General features: G+C 35.2%; 1 protein-coding gene across 1 annotated transcript in view; it reads left to right on the top strand.

Annotated features, from left to right (window-relative positions):
• The window catches only part of TEX11 (testis expressed 11), a 241843-nt gene that overhangs the window by 133944 nt on the left and 85348 nt on the right, over nt 1–22551 (top strand). The window contains exons 17-18 of the mRNA XM_045471521.1: nt 16747–16849; nt 20676–20800. Of these exons, the coding sequence (XP_045327477.1) occupies nt 16747–16849; nt 20676–20800 (228 nt within the window). The remainder of the gene's footprint in view (nt 1–16746; nt 16850–20675; nt 20801–22551) is intronic.

Genomic DNA, 22551 nt, shown 5'->3' with positions numbered 1-22551 from the left:
TTAGCCTGAATTGAATTATTTGTAGCTTCCTAACCATGCTCTATGCTTTTCTACCTCTGTACCCTTTTCCATGCTTCTCCATTGCAAAATACCTCTTCGCTGCATCCCTACATTATGAAATTTCCCTTTTCAGAGCCTATGTCCTGATGACAGTCTTAGCTTTATAAGGAAATTTCTGAGTCTTGCTCTTCCACTAAAACTTTGTAACACTTCTGTTTATACCCAGGTGCTTATGTTCTGCCTTGTGTTCTAGTTATTTATATACTTGACTTAGTCCCCTATTAGATTGCCACTTCCTTGAGGGAGGGACCATATTTTACCTTTATTTTCCCTGATAGCTAGCATAGAGCCTAATGCATAGTGAACACTCATTACATAAAGAATAGTCATAGAAACTCAATAAATACCTGTCAGTTTCTTGTGATGAAAGGAATTGCACTTGTTCATGCTATTTCTGATAATTGGAAACTAAAAGTGATCAAGATCTGTGCTTGATTATCAGAACTGAAGGAGATTGTATTATATTAGAAATCATCCTATTATTCCTTTCTATAGCTCATTTCTTTTCCTTTTGGAAGAGGGAAACACATTTTGTTTTATTTTTCTTTAAAATGAAATACTAAATCATATTTCGGAAGTTAATTTGGGTGGGTCAAAGGAGTTGGAGAATATATTCCTCTAAACTCTTAGTAGATTATGTTACAGATTCCTTACTTCATGCATTTAGCAACATCCCTTTGAGATAGCAATTCTAAATATAGGTAATTTCTTTGGTTTATTTTTGAAATCATATAAATGTATATTTTTCATTGCCATTATCCACTGAGTATCTCCAATACTTTGTTTGAGACAATATTAAACTATGTAGTTTCATAGTCATCAACTCTGAGTTTCTAGTACCTTAAGTCCAGTATCTTAATTTTATTATATCATTTTTGAGAGTTTTTAAGTGGTTTGTGTAAGTCATAGGCTTGAATAGACAGACTTAGTGGGTCTAAGTATAGAAGCAATTGATCAGAACTTGATATAATGAGATTTTGTTGCAAATCATAACAAAACCTTAATTTTCATTAAGAGATGGGTAATATTTTGGTGATCTTGGTAAACAGTAATATTCAGCTGAGCATTCTTTAACTCAGTGCAGAAATCTCATCCTCAGGTAACAACTACAATTTAGCTACATGAAATATCATTAGTACTACTCTAGATTGATGATATTAAAGCACATTCTCAAAGCACAGTGTAGTGATAAGACTTACAAGATAAGACAAGACTTTTTATAGAATATTTATATAACCTAAAGTGAAAACAACCACGTCTCATGTGTTGGTTTTACATTGGTTCTATTTACTATATAGAGTTTTAAAATCATGCCATTCCATTGTAGGACTGAAAATGACCTTGTGATCAGAAGAAATAAACTAGTAATGTTCACTAGGTGGCACTGTGGGCTTTGTTTCTATTATAATAGCTTTTCATTGATTTTGTGATGCTTTGGCAGGTATAGCCGTTCCCACAAATGTATCTGTACGAATATAAAAGAAAACACAAGTAAAAATGAGACGAAGTTCTGTTGTAGCTCATTCTTGATACAGCTATACCATAAAAATACTGTAATTGAGGTTTCAAGTCAACAAATATTTATTGAATGCCTAATTTGTGCCTGGAATTATAGAATAAGTAGAATACATGATCCTTTCTATATAGATCAGCTTAAAGTATTATTGTAGAAACAAAGTTTACATGTACAACATAATTACAAAGTAATAAAAGTACACATTCAAATATCAAGTAGTGTGGTATATATATATCATATGAATTTAGAATCAGAATATGTCGATGAAGCTTTATGAATACTGACTGAACGTACATATGACCTAAAGCTGAAAAGAGTAACTAATATGTCAGAAGACAGAGTCAGATAGATAATCACACCTCAATAGGCTGAAATGGTGATCCCATTTGAACAAGATGCAGACCCAGTTATGGGAATAACAAAATATTCCATACTTGGATCTCCCAAAACAACTGTACAAGAACAGAATAGATGAAATGTCACTTAACAGTAGTACAGGTAGGGGCGCCTGGGTGGCTCAGTCCGTTAAGCATCCAACTTCGGCTGAGGTCATGATCTCGCGGTTTGTGAGTTCCAGCCCCGCGTTGGGCTCTGTGCTTACAGCTCAGAGCCTAGAGCCTGCTTCGGATTTTGTGTCTCGCTCTCTCTCTGCCCCTCCCCTGTTCACGCTCTGTCTCTCTCTGTCTCAAAAATAAATAAAACATTTAAAAAAATTAAAAAAAAAAACAGTAGCACATGTAAAAGATTTGTTGTTTTTAGTTGACTGTGAGCTCAACATAAGCCAATAATGCTAAGAAAATTAATTCAAATTAAGTTGTGTCAATAGAAATGTGAAGGAGTGGTAATCGCCCTGTATTCTGCTCTGGTTATAGCATACCTGCAGTATTGTGTAGGACTAGGAGGCAACACTTTTGAAGGATGATTTTGACAAACTCTAAATAGAGTGCCAAGGGGTAGGCACTCAGGGTGGTGAGACCACTCAAACCATCTCACTTGAAGAATAGTTAAAAGTAGATAGGGATTTTAAACTTGGAAAATGGAAGATTTAGAAGGAACATTAATAGCTTCCTCCTAATATTTGAATGAATGCCAATGATCAAAAGAATTATATTTATTTCATGCATATTTCCATGCATATAGGGACATATAGGGAGACATATAGGGAGTAAGATTTCAGGTCATCATAAGGAAACTCTGTCTAATGATTAGACCTGTCCCAAACTGAAATGGATTTTCTTAAAATATAGTAAATTCCCTCTCCCTGAAGGTATTTAAGCAGAGACTGAATGACTGACTACTTGGTGTGAGTGTTATAAAGAAGATTCAAGCATCAGAAGAATTTTTTTGACTAAGAGAATCTTCCAACCATATCAGTCTAAGATATTATAGTCTGGCAAAATCTATAAATAGTCAAAGAAGATTTTTTGAAGTTCATAAGTTCAAAGATTGTTGAATTTTTAGAACCAAAGGGGCCCTTACAAATCATTATTAATTTACTTTAAAAATTGAATTTATTGAAGTATAATTTACACTAAAAACCACCCCAGTATACCCACTACCTCAATCTAGTTATAGAATATCTTCACTACCTCAGAAGATTCCCTTGTGCTCCTTCCAAGTCAGTCCCCATCTACTCTCTCGGCCCCAGGCAATGACTAATACACTATCCATCACTATTGATTAGATTTACTTATAGATTTATCTAGATTTACAGAGTTTCATATACATGTAATCATACAGTCTGTGCTTTTTTTTTGGTCTAACTTCTTTCATCATAATGTTTTAGAGAATCACTCATGTTGTTACATATATCAGTAGATTGCTCCTTATTATTCCTGAGTAGTATTCCATGGATATATCACAATTTGTTTATCCATTCATCTATTGGTGGACATTTTGGTTGTTTCCAGTTTGAGGCTATTATGTATAATGCTACTATGAACATTCAAGGCAGAAGTCTCTGTATAGATATTTGTTTTGATTTCTCTGGGGAAGTATCCAGAAGTGGAATTGCTGAGTTATATGGTAACAATATTTCTAAGTTTATAAGAAACCACCAAAGTGTTTTCCAAAGGAGTTTTACATTTTACATTCCTGCCATCAGTGGATGAAGGTGCCAGTTTATCCACATCCTTGTCAACATACGGTATTTTCAACTTTTTAATTTCAATAATTCTAGTAGGTATGTTGTGGGTTTGTTTTAATAAAGTCAAATTTATTATATTTTCTCTTATGGTTTGTTTATTGTGTCCTTAGAAATCTTTGCTTGCCCCAGGGTGAAAGAATTTTTCTTCTGTGCTTTCTTTTTTTTTCACTTTTGATATGTTTTATTATAGCAGTCCTAATAAGCTTGGCTGTACATTGGCTGTACATTTCTTCTATGCTTTCTTATAGGCATTTTATAGTTTTAGCTGTTTTTAGACCTGTGATCCATTTTGAGTTAATCTATGTGTGTGTGTATTTGTGTGTGTGCACATAAAGAAGAGAGAGACAGAGATAAAGGTTAAGGTTCATTTTCCCCCCATACAGATTCCATGTTCTTCTAGTACCAGTATAGAAAGACTGTCCTTACCCAATTGAATTATCTTGGCACCTTTGTCAAATATCAGGTGATCATAAATATTGAGATCTGCTTCTGTACTCTATTCTGTTGATTCCGTTGATTTCTTTGTATATGTCCTTATGCTAATAATACCTCACTGTCTTGATTATTGTTGTATTACAGTAAGTCTTGAAATCCAGTTGGTAAGTCCTCAACTTTGTTCTTTTTTAGAATCTTTTGACTACTCTAAATCCTTTATATTTCCACATAAAGTGTAAAATCAGCTTATTATTTACTACAAAAAAATGTCTGGTGGGATTTTTATTGGGATTGCATTGAATCTTTAGGTCAATTTAAGAAACAGTTAACATCTTGGGGCGCCTGGGTGGCTCAGTCGGTTAAGCGGCCGACTTCGGCTCGGGTCATGATCTCGCGGTCCGTGAGTTCGAGCCCCGCGTCGGGCTCTATGCTGACAGCTCGGAGCCTGGAGCCTGTTTCAGATTCTGTGTCTCCCTCTCTCTGACCCTCCCCCGTTCATGCTCTGTCTCTCTCTGTCTCAAAAATAAATAAACGTTAAAAAAAAAAATTAAAAAAAAAAGAAACAGTTAACATCTTAACAGAATTGTATTCAAATCCATTAACACAGCATAGCATTTTATTTATTTAGGTCTTCTTTAATTTCTTTCATCATTATCTTATAGTTTCCAGCACAAGAATCTTGCTTATATTTTGCTGACTTTATGCCAGAGAATCCGTGTTTTTGATGATATAGTAAATGGTCTTACTTTATTATTTCAATTTCCAAATGTTCATTGCTAACATATAGAAATATAATTGATTTTTCAAATTATGGTAAAATGTACCATCTTAACCATTTTTTAAGTGCACAGTTCTGTGGTATTAAGTACATACACAATATTCTGCATCCCTCTCCACAACTCTTTTTAGCATGCAAAACTGAAACTCTGTGTCCACTAAACAATAACTCCTTGATCTCTTCACTGCTTAACCCTTGGCAACCACAATTATGTGTTCTGTTTCTATGGCTTTGACTACTTTAGCTACCTCATATAAGTGGAATCATACAATATTTGTCCATTTGTAACTGGCTTATATCACAGAGTGTAATGTCCTCAAGGTTCATCTGTGTTGTAGAATGTATCAGAATTCCCGAACTTTTTAAGACTCAGTGATATTCCACTGTATGTATATACCACTTTTTGTTTATCCATTCATCTGTTGATGAACCCTTGGGTTGCTTCCTTTTAGTTTTTGTGAATAAAATTGCTATGAGCTAGGTATACAAGTATCTGAGTCCCTGCATTCAGTTCTTTTGTATATATACTTAGGATTATATGGTAATTCTATGTTTAACATTTTGAGGAATAGCCACTGTTTTACATGATGGCTATGTCATTTTACATTCCCACCAGAAAGCAGAAGTGTCACAATTTCTCCACATCCTGATCAATTTCTGGTTTTTTGATAATAGCCATCCTAATGGGTATGAAGTGGTCTCTTGTATTTTGATTTGCATTTCCCTAAATGAGCACTGATGTTGAGCATCTTTTCATGTACTTATTGGCCATTTGTATATCTTCTTTGGAGAAATTCCAAGTCTTTCTGCCCATTTTTCAATTGGGTTGTTTATTTTTTAGTTGATAAGTTGTAGGAGCTCTTTATGTATTCTGGATATTAATTTATTATCAAGATATAATTTGTAAATATTTTCTCCCATTCTATGGATTGTCATTTTCCTTTCTTGAATAATGTCCTTTGAAGCACAAACATTTTGTACTTCTGATGAAGTCTAAGTATCTATTTTTTAGTTTAGTGTCTTATCCAGGAAATCACCACCAAATCCAATGTCATAATTTCCTCTTATGCTTTCTTCTAAGACTTATAATTTTAACTTTTACATGTAGGTCTTTGATCCATTTTAAGTTACTTTTTATATATGGGGTACAATAAAGATCTGACTTCATTCTTTTCCATGTGAATATCCTATTTTCCCAGCATAATTTGTTGAAAAGACTGTCCTTCCATTGAATGGTCTTATCAGTCTAATAAAAAATCATTTGAACATATATGTGAGGGGTTATATCTGGGCTTTCTATTCCAATTCATTGGTCTGTATGTCTGTCCTTATGCAAGTACCACACTGTTTTGATTACTGTAGCTTTGTACTAAGTTTTGAAATTAGGAAGTGTGAGTCATCCAAGTTTGTTCTTTTTTTTCCAAGTTTTTTTGGCTACTCAGAGTCCCTTAAGATTACATATGAATTTTAGGATGAGTTTTTCTATTTCTACACACAAAAAAAATACAAAACAAATGGCATTGAGATTTTCATAGGGTTTGCATTGAATCTGTAGATCACTTTGGTTGTCTTCTTTTTTTAATGTTTATCTTTTATTGTGGTAGAATATATATAATCTTCAATTCTAGTTAATTTTAAAAATTTCCTCCTTTTAAATTTTAAAATGTTTCCTATGTTCTTATTGACATTATTGACTGTATTTATTACTCTCATATTTTTTTTTGTAAGTCTTCATTTCTGAAGTAATTTCTTCTAATTTTTTCTGAGATCTAACACCTCATTTCTGATTTTTTCTAATTCTGATTTTATGCCATTCTTTTATATCTAGTATAATTTTCTTAATGTTTTCAACCTCATTTTGAAATGGTTGGTTACAGTTTTGACCTTTTATAATTGAAGTATAATTAACATACAATGTTATATTAACTTCTGGTGTACAACACATTCAGTCAACAGTTCTATAATTACTCAGTGCTGACCGTGATAAGTGTAGACACTGTCTGTCACCATACATTATTACAATATTACTGACCATATTCCCTATGCTGTACTTTTCATCACTATGACTTATTTTATAAATGGAACTTTGTACCTCTTAATCACATTTATCTATTTTGCACATCTCCCCCCCGCCCCCCACAACTTACACTTTGGCAGCCACCAGTTACTTCTCAGTATTTGTTGTTTTTGTTTTGTAGATTTCACATATAAGTGAAATCATGTAGTATTTATCTTTCTCTGATTGACTTACCTCACTTATCATAATACCCTTTAGATCCATCCATGTTGTTGCAAATGGCAAGACCACATTCTTTTTTATGATGGAGTAATATTCCAGTGTGTGTGTGTGTGTGTGTGTGTGTGCGTGTGCACACACACGCACACACACTGTATATACCACTTTATTCATCTGTCAGTGAGCACTTGGGTTGCTTCTGTATATTAGCTATTGTAAATAATGCTGCAGTAAACATAAGGGTGCATATACCTTCTTGAATTAGTCTTTTCATTTTATTTAGGTAATACCTGCAGTGGAACAGTTGGATCATATATTAATTTTTACTATAAAAATAGTATTACTGTTTTTTTTTTTTGATGAGCCCCTGTACTGTTTTCCACAAGAGCTGTAACAATTAACATTTCAATCAACAGTGCAATGAGGATTCCCTTTTCTCCACATTTCTTGCCAAAACTTGTTCATTCTTGTCTTTTTAATACTAGCCATTCTAACAGATGTAAGGTGATATCTCATTGTGGTTTTGATTTTCATTTCCCTGACAATTAGTGATGTTGAGTTATCTTTTTATGTGTCTGTTGGCCATTTGTATGTCTTCTTTGGAGGAATATCTATTCAGGTTTTCTGCCCATTTTTAAAAAATGGGTTGTTTGTTTTTTGGTGTTGAGCTATATAAGTTCTTTATATATTTTGGATACTAACCTTTTATTGGCTATGTCATTTTCCCATTCCATAGGTTGCCTTTTAGTTTTGTTGGTTGTTTCTTTTACTATGCAGAAGCTATTTATTTTGATATAGTCCCAATAGTTTGTTTGCTTTTGTTTCCCTTGCTTGAGGAGACACATCCATAAATAGTTGCTAAGGCTGATGTCCAAGAGATTACTGCCTATGTTTTCTTTTAGGAGTTTTGTGATTTCAGGTCTCACATTTAGGTCTTTAATCCATTTCTATTTTATTTTTTGTGTATAGTGTAAGAAGGTGGTCCAGTTTCATTCTTTTGCATGTAGCTGTCTAGTTTTCACAGCATCATTTTTGAAGAGACTGTTTTCCCCATTGTATATTCTTACCTCCTTTGTCAATAGATTAATTGACCATACAGGTGTGGGTCTATTTCTGAGTGTTCTACTCTGTTCTATTGACCTATGTTTCTGTTTATGTGTCAGTACCATACTGTTTTTTTTTTAAATTTTTTTTAACGTTTATTTATTTTTGAGACGGAGAGAGACAGAGCATGAACAGGGGAGGGGCAGAGAGAGAGGGAGACACAGAATCTGAAACAGGCTCCAGGCTCTGAGCTGTCAGCACAGAGCCCGATGCGGGGCTCGAACACACGGACCGCGAGATCATGACCTGAGCCGAAGTCGGACGCTTAACCGACCGAGCCACCCAGGCGCCCCAGTACCATACTGTTTTGATTATTATAGCTTTGTGGTATCTTTTGATATCTGAAATTGTGAAACCTCCAGCTTTGATCTTTCTTAAGATTGTTTTGGGGGTGCCTGGGTAGCTCAGAAGGTTAAGCATCCAACTTCAGCTCAGGTCATGATTTTGCAGTTTGTGGGTTTGAGCCCCACGTCAGGCTCTGTGCTGACAGCTCGGAGTCTAGAGCTGGCTTCAGATTCTGTGTCTCCCTCTCTCTCTGCCCCTCCCTCTCCCCCACTTGTGTTTGCACTCACTCTCTCTGAAAATAAAATAAACATTAAAAAAATTAAAGATAGTTTTGACTACTTGGGATCTTTTCTGGTTCTATACAAAATTTAAGATTATTTGTTCTTGTTCTGTGAAAAATGCTATTGGTATTTTAATGAGGGATGGCATTGAATATATAGATTACTTTGGATAGTATGCACATTTTAATATTCTTCCAATCCATGAATGGGGTATATCTTTCTGTTTGTATTCCTTTTTTTTTAATGTTTATTCATTTTTTTTCAATATATGAAATTTATTGTCAAATTGGTTTCCATACAACACCCAGTGCTCATCCCAACAGGTGCCCTCTTCAATACCCATCACCCACCCTCCCCTCCCTCCCACCCCCCATCAACCCTCAGTTCGTTCTCCGTTTTTAACAGTCTCTTATGCTTTGGCTCTCTCCCACTCTAACCTCTTTTTTTTTTCCTTCCCCTCCCCCATGGTCTTCTGTTAAGTTTCTCAGGATCCACATAAAAGTGAAAACATATGGTATCTGTCTTTCTCTGTATGGCTAGGAATTTACCCAAGGGATACAGGAGTACTGATGCATAGGAACACTTGTACCCCGATGTTTATAGCAGCACTCTCAACAATAGCTAAATTATGGAAAGAGCATAAATGTCCATTAACTGATGAATGGATAAAGAAATTATGGTTTATATACACAATGAAGTACTACGTGGCAATGTTTATTAATTTTTGAGAGAGAGAGAGAGAGACAGAGTGCAAGTGGGGGAGAGGCAGAGAGAAGAGGGAGACACAGAATCCGAAGCAGGCTCCAGGCTCTGAGCTGTAGCACAGAGTCCGATGGCGGGGCTGGAACTCAGGAACCCTGTGATCATGACCTGAGTGGAAGTCAGATGCTTAACCAACTAAGCCACTCCAGATTTTGTCTCTCATTTCAGTTTATTGTTGTCAAAAAAATGCTTGGTATGATTTCAATATTCTTAAATTTATTAAGACTTTTTTTGTGGGCTATCATGTGACATATCCTGGAGAAAGTTTCATATGCACTTGATTTTGAAGATTTTGATTACTCATTAAATCTTACCTGTTATTGGTCTGTTCAGATTTTCTATTTCATCCTGATTCAATCTAGATAGGTTGCATGTTTCAAGTATTTATCCATTTTTTTAGGTTTTTCAATTTGTTGGTGTATAATTATTCATAGTAATAATTCATGATCATTTGTATTTCTGTGGTGTCAGTTTTCATGTTCTAAGCCAAACATGATGCATCCCATAAGCTTGGATATACTGTGTTCCCAGTTTCTTTTGTCTCAAAATACTTTGTGATTTTCCTTTTGATTTCTTCTTTGACTCATTGGTTGTTCGGGAATGTGTTGTTTAATCTCCATGTATTTATTAATTTTTCATTTTTCAGTCATTTATTTCTAGTTTTTTACCATTGCGTTTTGAAAAGACACTTGATAGAATTTCAGTCTTCTTAAATTTGTTAAGGCCTGCTTTCTAACCCAACTTATGGTCTATCCTAGAGAATGATCCTTGGGTGCTCTTTAGGAGAAGTATGTATTCTGATGCTATCGGATAGAATGTTCTGTAAATATTTGTAGGGCCCATTTTGTCTATAGTGTTATTCAAGTCCACTATTTAATTTTCTGCCTGGGTGATCTATGCATTGTTGAAAGTGGGGTGTTGAAGTCCCCTATTGTTTATTATTGCTCTCTGTTACTCTCTTCAGTTGGTTAGCATTTGATTGATTAATTGTTAAATTCAAGTATAATTAATATACATTGTTATATTAATTTCAGGAGTACAATATAATTATTCAACAATTGTATACATGTCTTAGTGCTCATCAAGATAAGTGTACTCTTGGGGTACCTGGGTGGTTCAGTCAGTTAAGGGTCTCACTCTTGGTTTCAACTCAGGTTGTGATCTCATGGTTTGTGAGATTGAGCCCCGTGTCTGCTTGGGATTCTGTCTCTCCATAGCTCTCTGCCCCTACCCCACTCACTCATGCACACATGCTCTTTCTCCCTCTCTCTCAAAATAAGTAAACTTTAAAAAAAGATAAGTGTACTCTTAATCACCTTTGTCTCACTTATCCCCTACCCATCTTTTCTCTGGCAGCCACCAGTTGGTTGTCTTTATTTAGAGTCTCTTATTGTCTGTCCCCTTTTCCCCCCTTTGTTTTGTTTCTTAAATAACACATATGAGTGAAATTATATGGTATTTGTCTTTCTCTGACTGATTTCACTTAACATTATATTCTCTAGACTCTCTAGTTTCATCCATGTTATTGCAAATTGCAAGAGTCCATTCATTTTTATGGCTGAGTAATATTCCACAGTGTATATATATACTATGTTTTTTTCTTTATCCATCAATGAACATTTGGGTTGTTTCCATATTTTGGCTATTTTAAATAATGTTGCAATATACTGTAAATAATGCTGCAATAAGCATAGGGGTGTAATGTTTTCAAATTAATGCTTTCCCTTTTTTAGGTAAATGCTCAGTAGTAGAATTACTGGATCATACGGTAATTTTAATTTTAAGTTTTTGAGGAAACTCCATAATGATTTCCACAGTGGTGCTACCAATTTTCATTGCAACTAACAGTACATAAGGGTTCCTTTTTCTCCATATCTTTGCCAGCACTTGTTATTTCTTGTGTATTTGAGTTAACCGTCCTGACAGGTGTGAAGTGGTATCTCACTGTGGTTTTAATTTGCATTTCCATGATGATTAATGATATTGAATATCTTTTTGGTTAATATAAGTTTTAAATGTTTAGTTGCTCTAGGGGCACCTGGGTGGCTCAGTCAGTTAAGCGTCTGACTTCAGCTCAGGTCATGATCTCATGGTTCGTGGCTTCAAGCCCCACGTTGGGCTCTGTGCTGACAGCTCGGAGCCTGGAGCCTGCTTTGGATTCTGTGTCTCCCTCTCTCTCTCTGCCCCTCCCCACTTGTGCTCTGTCTCTTTCTCTCTCTCTCTCAAAAATAAATAAACGTTAAAAAAATTTAAAAAATATTTACTTGCTCTAATGTTGAGTGTGTATATATTTACAATTGTTATATCCCCTTGATTAATTGACCCCTTTATCACTATATAGCGGCCTTCTTTGTCTATTGTGAGCAATTTTGACTAAAGTCTGTTTTATCTGATATAATCACTGCCACTTTTGCTCTTTTCCTCACCATTTGCATATAATATCATTTTCAGTCCTTTCAGTTTATGTGTTTCTTTAAAGATAAGTTAGTCTCTAGTAGGTAGCATACTGTTGGAGTTATTATTATTATTATTATTATTATTATTATTATTATTAAAAACCCATTCAGGGGCATCTGGGTGGCTCAGTTGGTTAAGCATCCAACTTCGGCTCAGGTCACGATCAGTTCATGGGTTTGAGCCCCGTGTCAGTCTCAATGCTGACAGCTCAGAGCCTGGAGCCTGCTTCAGATTTTGTGATTCCCTCTCTCTTCCCCTCCCCCGCTCATGGTCTGTCTGTCTCTCTCTCTGTCAAAAATAAATAAACATCCAAAAAAATTATTTAAAAAAAACCCATTCAGCCACTCTGTGTTTTTGATTGGAGACTTTATTCCATTTATATTTAAAGTAGTATTGAGGGGCGCCTGGGTGGCGCAGTCGGTTAAGCGTCCGACTTCAGCCAGGTCACGATCTCGCGGTCCGTGAGTTCGAGCCCCGCGTCGGGCTCTGGGCTGATGGCTCAGAGCCTGGAGCCTGTTTCCGATTCTGTGTCTCCCTCTCTCTCTGCCCCTCCCCCGTTCATGCTCTGTCTCTCTCTGTCCCAAAAATAAATAAACGTTGAAAAAAAAAAAATTTAAAAAAATAAAGTAGTATTGATAGGTAAGTACCTACTATTCCCATTTTGTTAATTGTTTTCTTAGCTTTTAATTCCTTTATTTCTTTCCTTCTATTGCTGTCTTTTTTTAATGCTTATTTATTTTTATAAATTTTTAATGCTTATTTATTTTTGAGAGAGAGAGAGAGAGAGAGATAGAGAGAGAGAGAGACAGACAGAGCATGAGTGGGGGAGGGGCAGAGAGAGAGGGAGACACAGAATCCGAAGCAGGCTCCAGGCTCCGAGCTGTCAGCACAGAGCCCGACGTGGGGCTCGAACTCACGAACCATGAGATATGACCTGCGTTGAAGTCAGACCCTTAACCAACTGAGCCACCCAGGCTCCCCAATGCTTATTTATTTTTGAGAGAGACAGACCGCAAGCACAGGAGGGGCAGAGAGAGAGGGAGACACAGAATCCCAAGCAGGTGCCAGACTCTAAGCTGTCAGCACAGAGCCCAAAGTGGGGCTCGAACTCATGAACTATGAGATCATGATCTGAGCCGAAGTCAGACATTTAACTAACTGAGCCACCCAGACACCCCTCTCTTGCTGTGTTTTTAAAAATTATTCTTGTGGTAGTATGCTATAATTCCTTTTTGTTTATCTTTTATGTATGTAGTATGAGTTTTTTCTTTGTGGTTATCATGCGGTTTACCTAAAACATCTTCTAGATATAACAGTCTATTTTAAGCTGTTAACTACTTATCTTCAAATGCATAGAGAAACTCTACACTTCTGCTTCTGCTCTCCCCACATTTATGCTATTCATGTTACACTTCACATACTTTTATATTGCACACCTGTTAACAAATTTTTATAGCTATAGTTGTTTTTAACATTATTGTTTTTAACTTTTATAGTAGAGATAAAAGTGATTTACACAGTATCATAACAGAATTGGGGTGTTCTGAATTTTATATATTTTTATAACCTATTGAAGGATATTTTGGATGCTTCCAAGTTTGCACAATTTTGAGTGAACCATTAACATGCAGATTTTTGTGTGGACATTAGCTTTCAGCTCATTTGGGTAAATGCTAAGAAGGACAGTTGCTGGATCATATTGTGAGAGTATGTCTAGTTTTATAAGAAACTACCAAACTATCTTCCAAAATGGCTCTACTATATTTTTTCTTACTAGAAATGAATGAGAAGTATAATTTCTCCACATACCCACCAGCATTAGCTTTTGTCAGTGTTTTAGATTTTAGCCATTTTAATAGTTGTACAGTGATATTGTTCTAATTTGCATTTCCTTGGTGAAATATAATGTTGTGCATCTTTTTCTGTGCTTATTTGCCATCTGTATGTCTTCATTAGTGTGGTGTCTGTTCAAGTCTTTCTCCCAATTTGTTTGTTTGTTTGTTTGTTTATATTTTGGGAGAGCACTCACGTTCCCTCTCCCTCTCTCAAAATAAATAAACAAACATAAAAAATAAAAATGCAACATCAAAAGCACAATCCATGAGAGAATAAAGTGTGGGTTGGACATCATTAAAATTAGAAACCTCTGATCTGTGAAAGACTGTTAAGAGAATGAAAACATAAGCCATACTGTGAGAGAAAATATTTGCAAAATATGTATCTGATAAAAATTTGGTGTCCAAAATATACAAATAATTCAACAATAAAGCAACAAACTACTAAATTATAAATTGGGGAAAAGGGGGCATCGGGGTGGCTCAGTTGGTTGAGTGTCTGATGTCGGCTCTGGTCAAGATCTCTCAGTTCATGAGTTCAAGCCCCACATTGGGCTCATTGCTGTCACCCTGTCAACCTGTCAGCACTGAGCCCACTTAGGATCCTCTGTCCCCTCTCTCTGCCGCTCCCCTGCTTGCTCTCTCCCAAAAATAAATAAGTAAATAAATAAGTAAATAAACAAACAAATACATAAATAAATAAATCAGGGAAAAACAAATACCATATGATTTCACTCATATGTGGAATTTAAGAAATAAAACAAATGAGTATATGGGGACAAAAGAGAAAGGCAAACCAATAAACAGACTCTTAACTATAGAGGAGAAACTAATGGTTACCAGAGGAGAGGTGAGTGGTGGGTAATGGGTTAAATACGTGATGGGGATTAGGTAGTGCACTTGTGCTGAATACTGGGTGTTGTATGGAAGTGTTGAATGTTCACACATGAAACTAACATTACACTGTCTGTTAACTAACTGGAATTTAAATAAAAACTTTAAATAAATAAGTAAAAAATAAAGAGTCATCACCAGATCAAAGATCACTTCAATTTTCTTCTATGTTACTTTCTAAGAGTTCTGTTCATTGGGGTTTTATATTTAGGTTCATGACCCATTTTGACTTAGTTTTTGGAAGGTTTATGGTCTGTGTTCTGATTCTTTTTTTTCTTTTTACTTTGCATGTAGATTTCCAGCTGTTCCAGCACAATTGGTTGAAAGGACTATCCTCTTTCTTTTTTTTAAATTTCTGGTAACCCCCTCTACCAGTGTGGAAATTACTTAGTATTTCAGTTCTTTTGATGGTTGTCTTAAGAAGAGTAGAGTCCTTATTTAACTGTCCATGTTTGCAATGTCTGTACTGCACTTTTGCTAATTTACGTTGTCTTATTTTTCAGTTCATTAATTTTCCCTTCTCATGTTTCTAATCTGCCATTAAGCCTATCGATTATGTTTCCACTTGGGTTATTGTATTTTTCATTTCAAGTAGTTCCTCCTTTTCAAATCATCAAGGTCATATTTTGTGTTTTATATTTCCTACAAAGTTCTGTGATATACAAGATGTGTAACAACTAATATGGCATGGGCAGTAGTCAGTCAGAATTGTTATCAGGTGGAAACAACCACTGTATTGTATCAAAATGTCCTATTGAATACCAACCTATATATATATCAAAAATACATATATTGGGGCGCCTGGGTGGCGCAGTCGGTTAAGCGTCCGACTTCAGCCAGGTCACGATCTCGCGGTCCGTGAGTTCGAGCCCCGCGTCGGGCTCTGGGCTGATGGCTCAGAGCCTGGAGCGTGTTTCCGATTCTGTGTCTCCCTCTCTCTCTGCCCCTCCCCCATTCATGCTCTGTCTCTCTCTGTCCCCAAAAAATAAATAAACGTTGAAAAAAAAAATTAAAAAAAAAATACATATATATCTTTTATTTCCTTGAACTTTGCAAACAGGTGTTTTATAGACAGTTTTGGTAATTTTGGTGTCTGCATTTTGAGAATCTGTTTCTGCTATTTGTTGTTTCTGCTGAGTCTCACTTATGGTGCCTTGCTTTTTAGTATGCTTGATTTTTTTTTTTTATGTTTACTACTCATGATTCTTGAAAAATTATTTTTGGAAACATTTTGAAGCTTAAGATGAAGTTTCCTTCCCCCAGAAAGGATTTACATTTGCTTCTTCAGATGCTTGGGACCAACGTCAACTAAATTCATCACTTGAGGTCTTTTGGCTTCCCCTGTGATGTAATTTGGTGCTGTAAATGTATGAGAAAGCCTGTGTCACACCACAGAGATTGGTTCTCCCCACCCCATTCTGCTGTGTTCCTCTCAGAACCAAAGGAACTTTCTTTGCAGTCCCCTGGGGATGTGGGTAGGAGTAGTTTACTTGTGGTTTGCCCTTAGCCTAAGAGTGTGATCCCTTGGGTCTTGATGTCTTTTTCCCTGACCTAGTGAGTTTCATTAAATCTAAGCTAACATTTGTTTAGATTTATAAATGCCCCCCAGAAAAAAAGTGGCTTTAATTCTCTGCTTGTTTCTCTGGAACCTCACTTTTCCTTAGGTTTTAGTGTCTTGTAAGTTGCTTTGGAATAGAAAAAAAATGTTATCTAACATTTTTCATTGTTTTCAGTAGGAGGGTCAGTCTGACGTATTTAATGCACACTATTTACATAAGCAGAACTCGCTGCTTCTTTAGTGTTTTAAGAGAACAGTTCTTTAAAAATTTTACTTAGAATCACATCTTTTCATGATGAGTATCCTCAGCTGTTGTGATTATGTTAATAATATTAGTAAAATATGGTAAGGTCTTCCTTATTACTTTTATAAAAGAGGTCCAATATTTCTCTTTTTCAGGCTAAAGCATCAGTGAGAGAAGCTGAACGACGTGATCCTACAAATATTTTCACTCAGTTTTATATATTCAAGATTGCGGTTTTAGAGCAAAACTCTACCAGAGGTATAAATGTTATTTATGAATTATATTTGACTGTTAATACAAATAATAATAATCCTTTTGTACTTTAAAGAAAAAAACATTGTTTTTAAGACAGCGGAGTTGTATATTCTATATTCCAGCTTTCCTATGTAATTAAAAATTAAGTTTACAAAGCTGTGGGGTAAGAGGGAGTTTATACTGCAAACCCAATTCAGTTAAGAATTGTCTTAGACAATCAAAGTCTCCAGCGTACTTTTATTTTAATTTTTTATTAGTGTTTATTTATTTTTTTTTAATTTTTTTTAACGTTTATTTATTTTTGAGACAGAGAGAGACAGAGCATGAATGGGGGAGGGTCAGAAAGAGAGGGAGACACAGAATCCGAAACAGGCTCCAGGCTCTGAGCTGTCAGCACAGAGCCTGACGCGGGGCTCGAACTCAGGAACCGCGAGATCATGACCTGAGCTGAAGTCGGACGCTCAACCGACTGAGCCACCCAGGCGCCCCTGTTTATTTATTTTTAAGAGAGAGAGAGAGAGACCAGGAGCAGGGAAGGGTCAGAGAGAGAGGGAGACAGAGAATCTGAAGTAGGCTCCAGGTTCTGAGCTGTCAGCACAGAGTCCAATGCAGGGCTTGAACCCATGAACCAGAGCTGAAGTCAGACGCTCAACAGAGCCACCCAGGTGCCCCAAAATAGATTTCCTATTAAACTTTGTCATATTCTATTAAAATAAAATAATTTTACTTCTTAAACATAACACCAGCTCAATCTTTTTACTTTTTCCCCAGTTATCTGTGACCATTTTTTAAAGCCATGTTTATTGATGATATATAGAATAAAATTTACTAGTGTATGATTCTATGGGGTTTATTTATATTAATAATTCTGTGAATAATTCCATTTGTTTTGACAAGTATATACAGTCAGGTAACCACCATTACAATCATGATACAGAACAATAAAATTACTCAGGCTCCTTTGTCGTCATTCCTTCCTGCCACTTTTAGCCCTGGGAACAACTAATATTTTTGCCTTTTCTAGAATGTGATATAAATGGGATCATATAATATGAAGCTTCTTGTGCCTTTTTTTCACTTAGGATAATGCATTTGAAACTCATTCATACTGTTGTGTTTCCGTAGTTCTTTTTTATTGCTGAATAGTAATCTATCGTATGTATGTACCACAGTTTGTTTCTTCATTCACCATTTGAAGTATGGATGGTTTCCATTTTGGGTGACTGTGAATAAACATGCTATAAACATCTGTTTACAGATTTTGTGTGATGATAAGATTTAACTTCTGTAGGGTAAATTTCCAGGAATTGGATTTTTGGGTTGTATGATAAATATGTGTTTAACTTTATTAGAAACTGCCAACCTGTTTTCCTAAGTAGATATACAATTTTACATTCTAACCAGCTATGTATTAGTGTTCTAGTTGGTCTACATTCTCACCAGCACTTTGAATTGTCCTTTAAAAAAATTTCTACCCATTCTAATATTTGGGTAGTGATATCTTACTGTGGTTTTAACTAGCATTTTTGTAATGTCTAATATTTGACATCCATATATCTTCTTTGGTAGAGTGTTTTTATAAATCTTTTAACCAGTTTTCTATAGGGAACTTTGTTTTCTTTTTCTCTAATTCATCTCTATATGTTTTATTCATCTTATACCATAGTAGCTCGAACATAGGAAAGAAATATATTTTGGTTACTGAGATATAGGGAACTTTGTTTTCTTATTGAGATTTGAAAGTTCTTTATATGTTTTAGATATAAATTATCAGATGTGTTTTATAAATTTTTATTTTTATTTTCATATCAATGTCTTTCATGAGAAATTTAACAGTCTAATTTATCTTTTTTCTTGTTTTATGGATTGTGTTTTTGGTAATATACCTAGGAAATCTTTATCTAATCTAAGGTCACAAAAATTTTCTCCTATATTTTCTCCTAGAAATTTTATAGGTTTAAGTGTATGGTTAGTTCTATGATCAATTTCAAATTAATTTTTGTATTTAAGGTATGAACCAAAGTTATTTTTTATTTTTTATTTTTTTGCACATGGCTATCTAATCATTCGGCATCATTTTTTTCAGCATTATTTATTTTAAAACTATCTTTTTTCAACTGAATTACCTTTGCACATTTATTAAAAATTCAGTTGTTGGGGTGCCTGGGTGGCTCAGTCAGTTAAGCATCCGACTCTGGATTTTGGCTCAGGTCATGATCTCATAGTTCGTGAGTTTGAGCCCCAGCCCCATGTTGGGCTCTGTGCTGGCAGCATGGAGCCTACTTGGGATTCTCTCTTTCTCACTGTCTCTCTGCCCCTCCCCTGCTTGTGTTCTTTCTCTCTCTCTCTCTCTCTCTCTCTCAAAATAAATAAATAAAACTTTAAAGAAGAAAAGAAAAGAAAAGAAAATCAATTGTAATATGTGTGTTTGGGTCTCTTTCTGGTTTCTTAATTCTGTTGCATTGATCTATTCATCTATCTTTACACCACTTTTGCACTGTCTTAATTAGTTTAGCTGTGTAATAAATTTGAAATCATGTAGTCAAAGATCATAACTTTATGTGACTTAATACTTTTAATTATGTTGAGGCTTGTTATATGACCCAGAATATTGTCTTTATTTATAAATGTTCAATGTGCACTTGAGAAAAATGTGTATAAACTATAGATGTTTATAACATTCAGGTCAAGTTGATTAATAGTGTAAAGTGTACTATATCCTTGCTGATTTACTACTTGTTCTATCAATTAAGAGAAGGTACTGAAATCCTTGAATACAATTGTGGATTTGTTCATTTTTCCTTGTAGTTCTATAAGTTTTTGCTCTTTGTGTTTTGATATGTTGTTATTAGATGCATAGATATTTAGGATTGAATATCTATCTAAGGAGTTAAATGATTAACTCCTTATCATCACAGAGTAACTTTCTGTCACTGATAATATTCTTTGCTCTGAAATCCATTTTGTCTGATATTACTATAGCTACTCCAGCTTTCTTTTGATTACCTTTACCATAATACATATTATCCCATGGTTTTTCTTTTAACTAATTTTGGCTTTATGTTTAAAGTATGTTTCTTGTAGGTAGCATGTAGTTGAAAGTTGCTTTCTTTAATTCAGCATGACTATCTGCCTTTTACTCAAGTCATATAGACCATTTGTATTTAACATGATTATTGATATAGTTAGGTTTAAATTTAGCATCTTGTTATTTGTCTTCTGTTCGTCCTGTTCTTTTTTGCCACTTTTATTTTTTCTACTTTCTTTTGGATTGAGTATTTTTTATGATTGTATTTATTTCATTTTTGGCTTATAAGCTCTCTTTGTTTTGTTATTTTAATTGTTACTTAAGTTCTGTAGTGCATATACTTAACTTACTGTATTCTACCTTTAAGATACATAATTGAATGTAATACCACCATTCGTTTTTCAGTTTTTGTTCTGTTTTATAATCCATTTTATGAGTGTACCAAAATGTATTTATCCCATCCATCATTGATGGAGTTTAGGTTGCCCCTATATTGCACTCTTAAAAAAAATTGCAGGATGAACATATTTTTATGTTTTTGTTCACTTTTGCAAATATATCCATGGGATAAATTCACAGGGGTGAATTGCTCAATTGGGCATTTTTTTGACATTCAAGTCTTCCTTGACAGTTTAGCAGTTTAGATGAATTTATGAAAATTAACTAATATTTTAAAGCTGTTACTGCTGATAAAATGAGTTCCAAAGTCACTGTGGTATAATTAACCCTAGATTGCTATTATCTTTGATAAGAGTATCTCCTTTTCTTTTTTTTTTTTTTAACTCTTTCCTTCTTTTTCAGCTTTGCGGGCACTTAATACATTAGAGAAGTTAATAACAGGTGTAGTACCAAAAGAGAATGCGCTACGTATGGACAAAGATTCAACTGTCACGCTTCTCAGTTTAGTTGCCCAATTTGCTCTAGAGGTAATTCTTATGTATTTATCTATAAGATTTTTTACCTCTTTTCCTTTTTAAGATATAATTAATGGAAGTCCTTAGAGGAGTTTGCTACAAAGAAAAGAAAATTGGTCAGTTGGTTGTGAGAAGTAGGATCAGGGGTTTGTTTGTTTGTTTGAGATGAATGAGAATGTGTATATGCTGATGGAAATGATCCAGTAAGAGAACAAAAAGATGACATTGTGAGAGAGAAAAGGGAGAATTGTTAGAGCAATGTCCTTAAGCAGGGGGGAAGTGATGGACACAAGTGTGTACATTCAGGGATTGGCTTTAGGAAAGAACATGCATAGTTCATCTATGCTAGCAGTTGAGAAGTTGGAGTATGTGGTGTGGTCCCTGGTGTGTGAATAAATGTAGTAGTGGGAATCTGGAAGTTTTTTTCCTGGCTGCTTCAGTTTTTTCAACGAAATAGGAAACAAGATCATCACCTGAGAGTGAGAATGGGAGAGGAGGTGTTGGGGAGTTTGAGAAGTTAGGATAAGGTGTAAACTAATCATTCAGAAAAGCAAGAAAGTGAATGACAAAGGTAGTGTGGGATGCTTGCCCAGTAAGAATTAAGGCCTATTTGATGAATTTTTAAAATAAAACAAATAGTTATACAGGTTTTTATCCAGCCACTTTCAGCTACATGGGTGTAGGCACAAAAGTCAGTGGAAAGTTGAATTTAATCAGGCTTGTCGTTTTGCCAGATGAATACAATGAAGCAAAAGAGGAGTAGGATAATCAAGGAACAAGGTAGTGGTTATAATAAATTCCCATGGAATTTCACCTGGCCATGGAGGAGGACATCAAGGGGATGAGAGACAATTAAAAATTAGCAACATGAATGGATTGGAGGTTTAAGTGCAGTTGAAGGATTGCTAGAGTGAATAGAAAGGAGTGAATTAGAAAGGTAGGAGATAGTGGTCAGAAAGTAGAATACATGAAGCAGAGCAGGGTGTAGGACTAGGGTGAGGAAAGGAGGCACTTAAGGAAGCACTCACTTTGTGAGTCATGCAAGTGCAGAGTTAGTTCTTGCATGATCCTGAGAGCGAGTGCTTCCTTAAATTTTGCACCTTAGGTGCCCCACTTGCATCAGTCACCTAGCTCACCTTAGTCCCAGCCCTGACTATGAGTATGGAAGGTTTGCAACCATTAGTATTGACAGGGTCCAACATAGAGATCAATGGAACAGAATAGAAAACCCAGGAATAAACCCACAATTATATGGTTAATTAATCTTCAACAAAGGAGGAAAGAGTATGCAATGGGAAAAAGACAGTCTCATCAACAAACAGTGTTGGGAAAACTGGACAGATACATGCAAAAGAATGAAACTGGATCACTTTTTTACACCATACACAAAAATAAACTCGAAATGAATTAAAGACCTAAATGTGAGATCTGAAACCATAAAAATGCTGGAAGAGACTACAGGCAGTAATTTCTCTGACATCAGCCATAGGAACATTTTTCTAGATATGTCTCCTGAGGCAAGGGAACTAAAAGCAAAAATAAACTATTGGGACTCCATCAAAATAAAAAGCTTCTCCACAGTGAAGGAAGCAATCAACAAACCTACAAGGCCACCTGTGGAATGGAAGAAGATATTTGCAAATGACATATCCGACAAAGGGTTAGTATCCAAAATATATAAAGAACTGATACAACTCAATACCCTAAAAACAAACAATCCACGGTTAGAAGACATGAACAGATATTTCTCCAAAGAAGACATC

Source organism: Leopardus geoffroyi, chromosome X (genome assembly GCF_018350155.1).
Source record: "Leopardus geoffroyi isolate Oge1 chromosome X, O.geoffroyi_Oge1_pat1.0, whole genome shotgun sequence".
NCBI classification, from domain to species: domain Eukaryota; kingdom Metazoa; phylum Chordata; class Mammalia; order Carnivora; family Felidae; genus Leopardus; species Leopardus geoffroyi.
The sequence above is the reverse complement of the archived record's forward strand: the minus strand, read 5'-3'. Positions and strand labels throughout refer to the sequence as shown.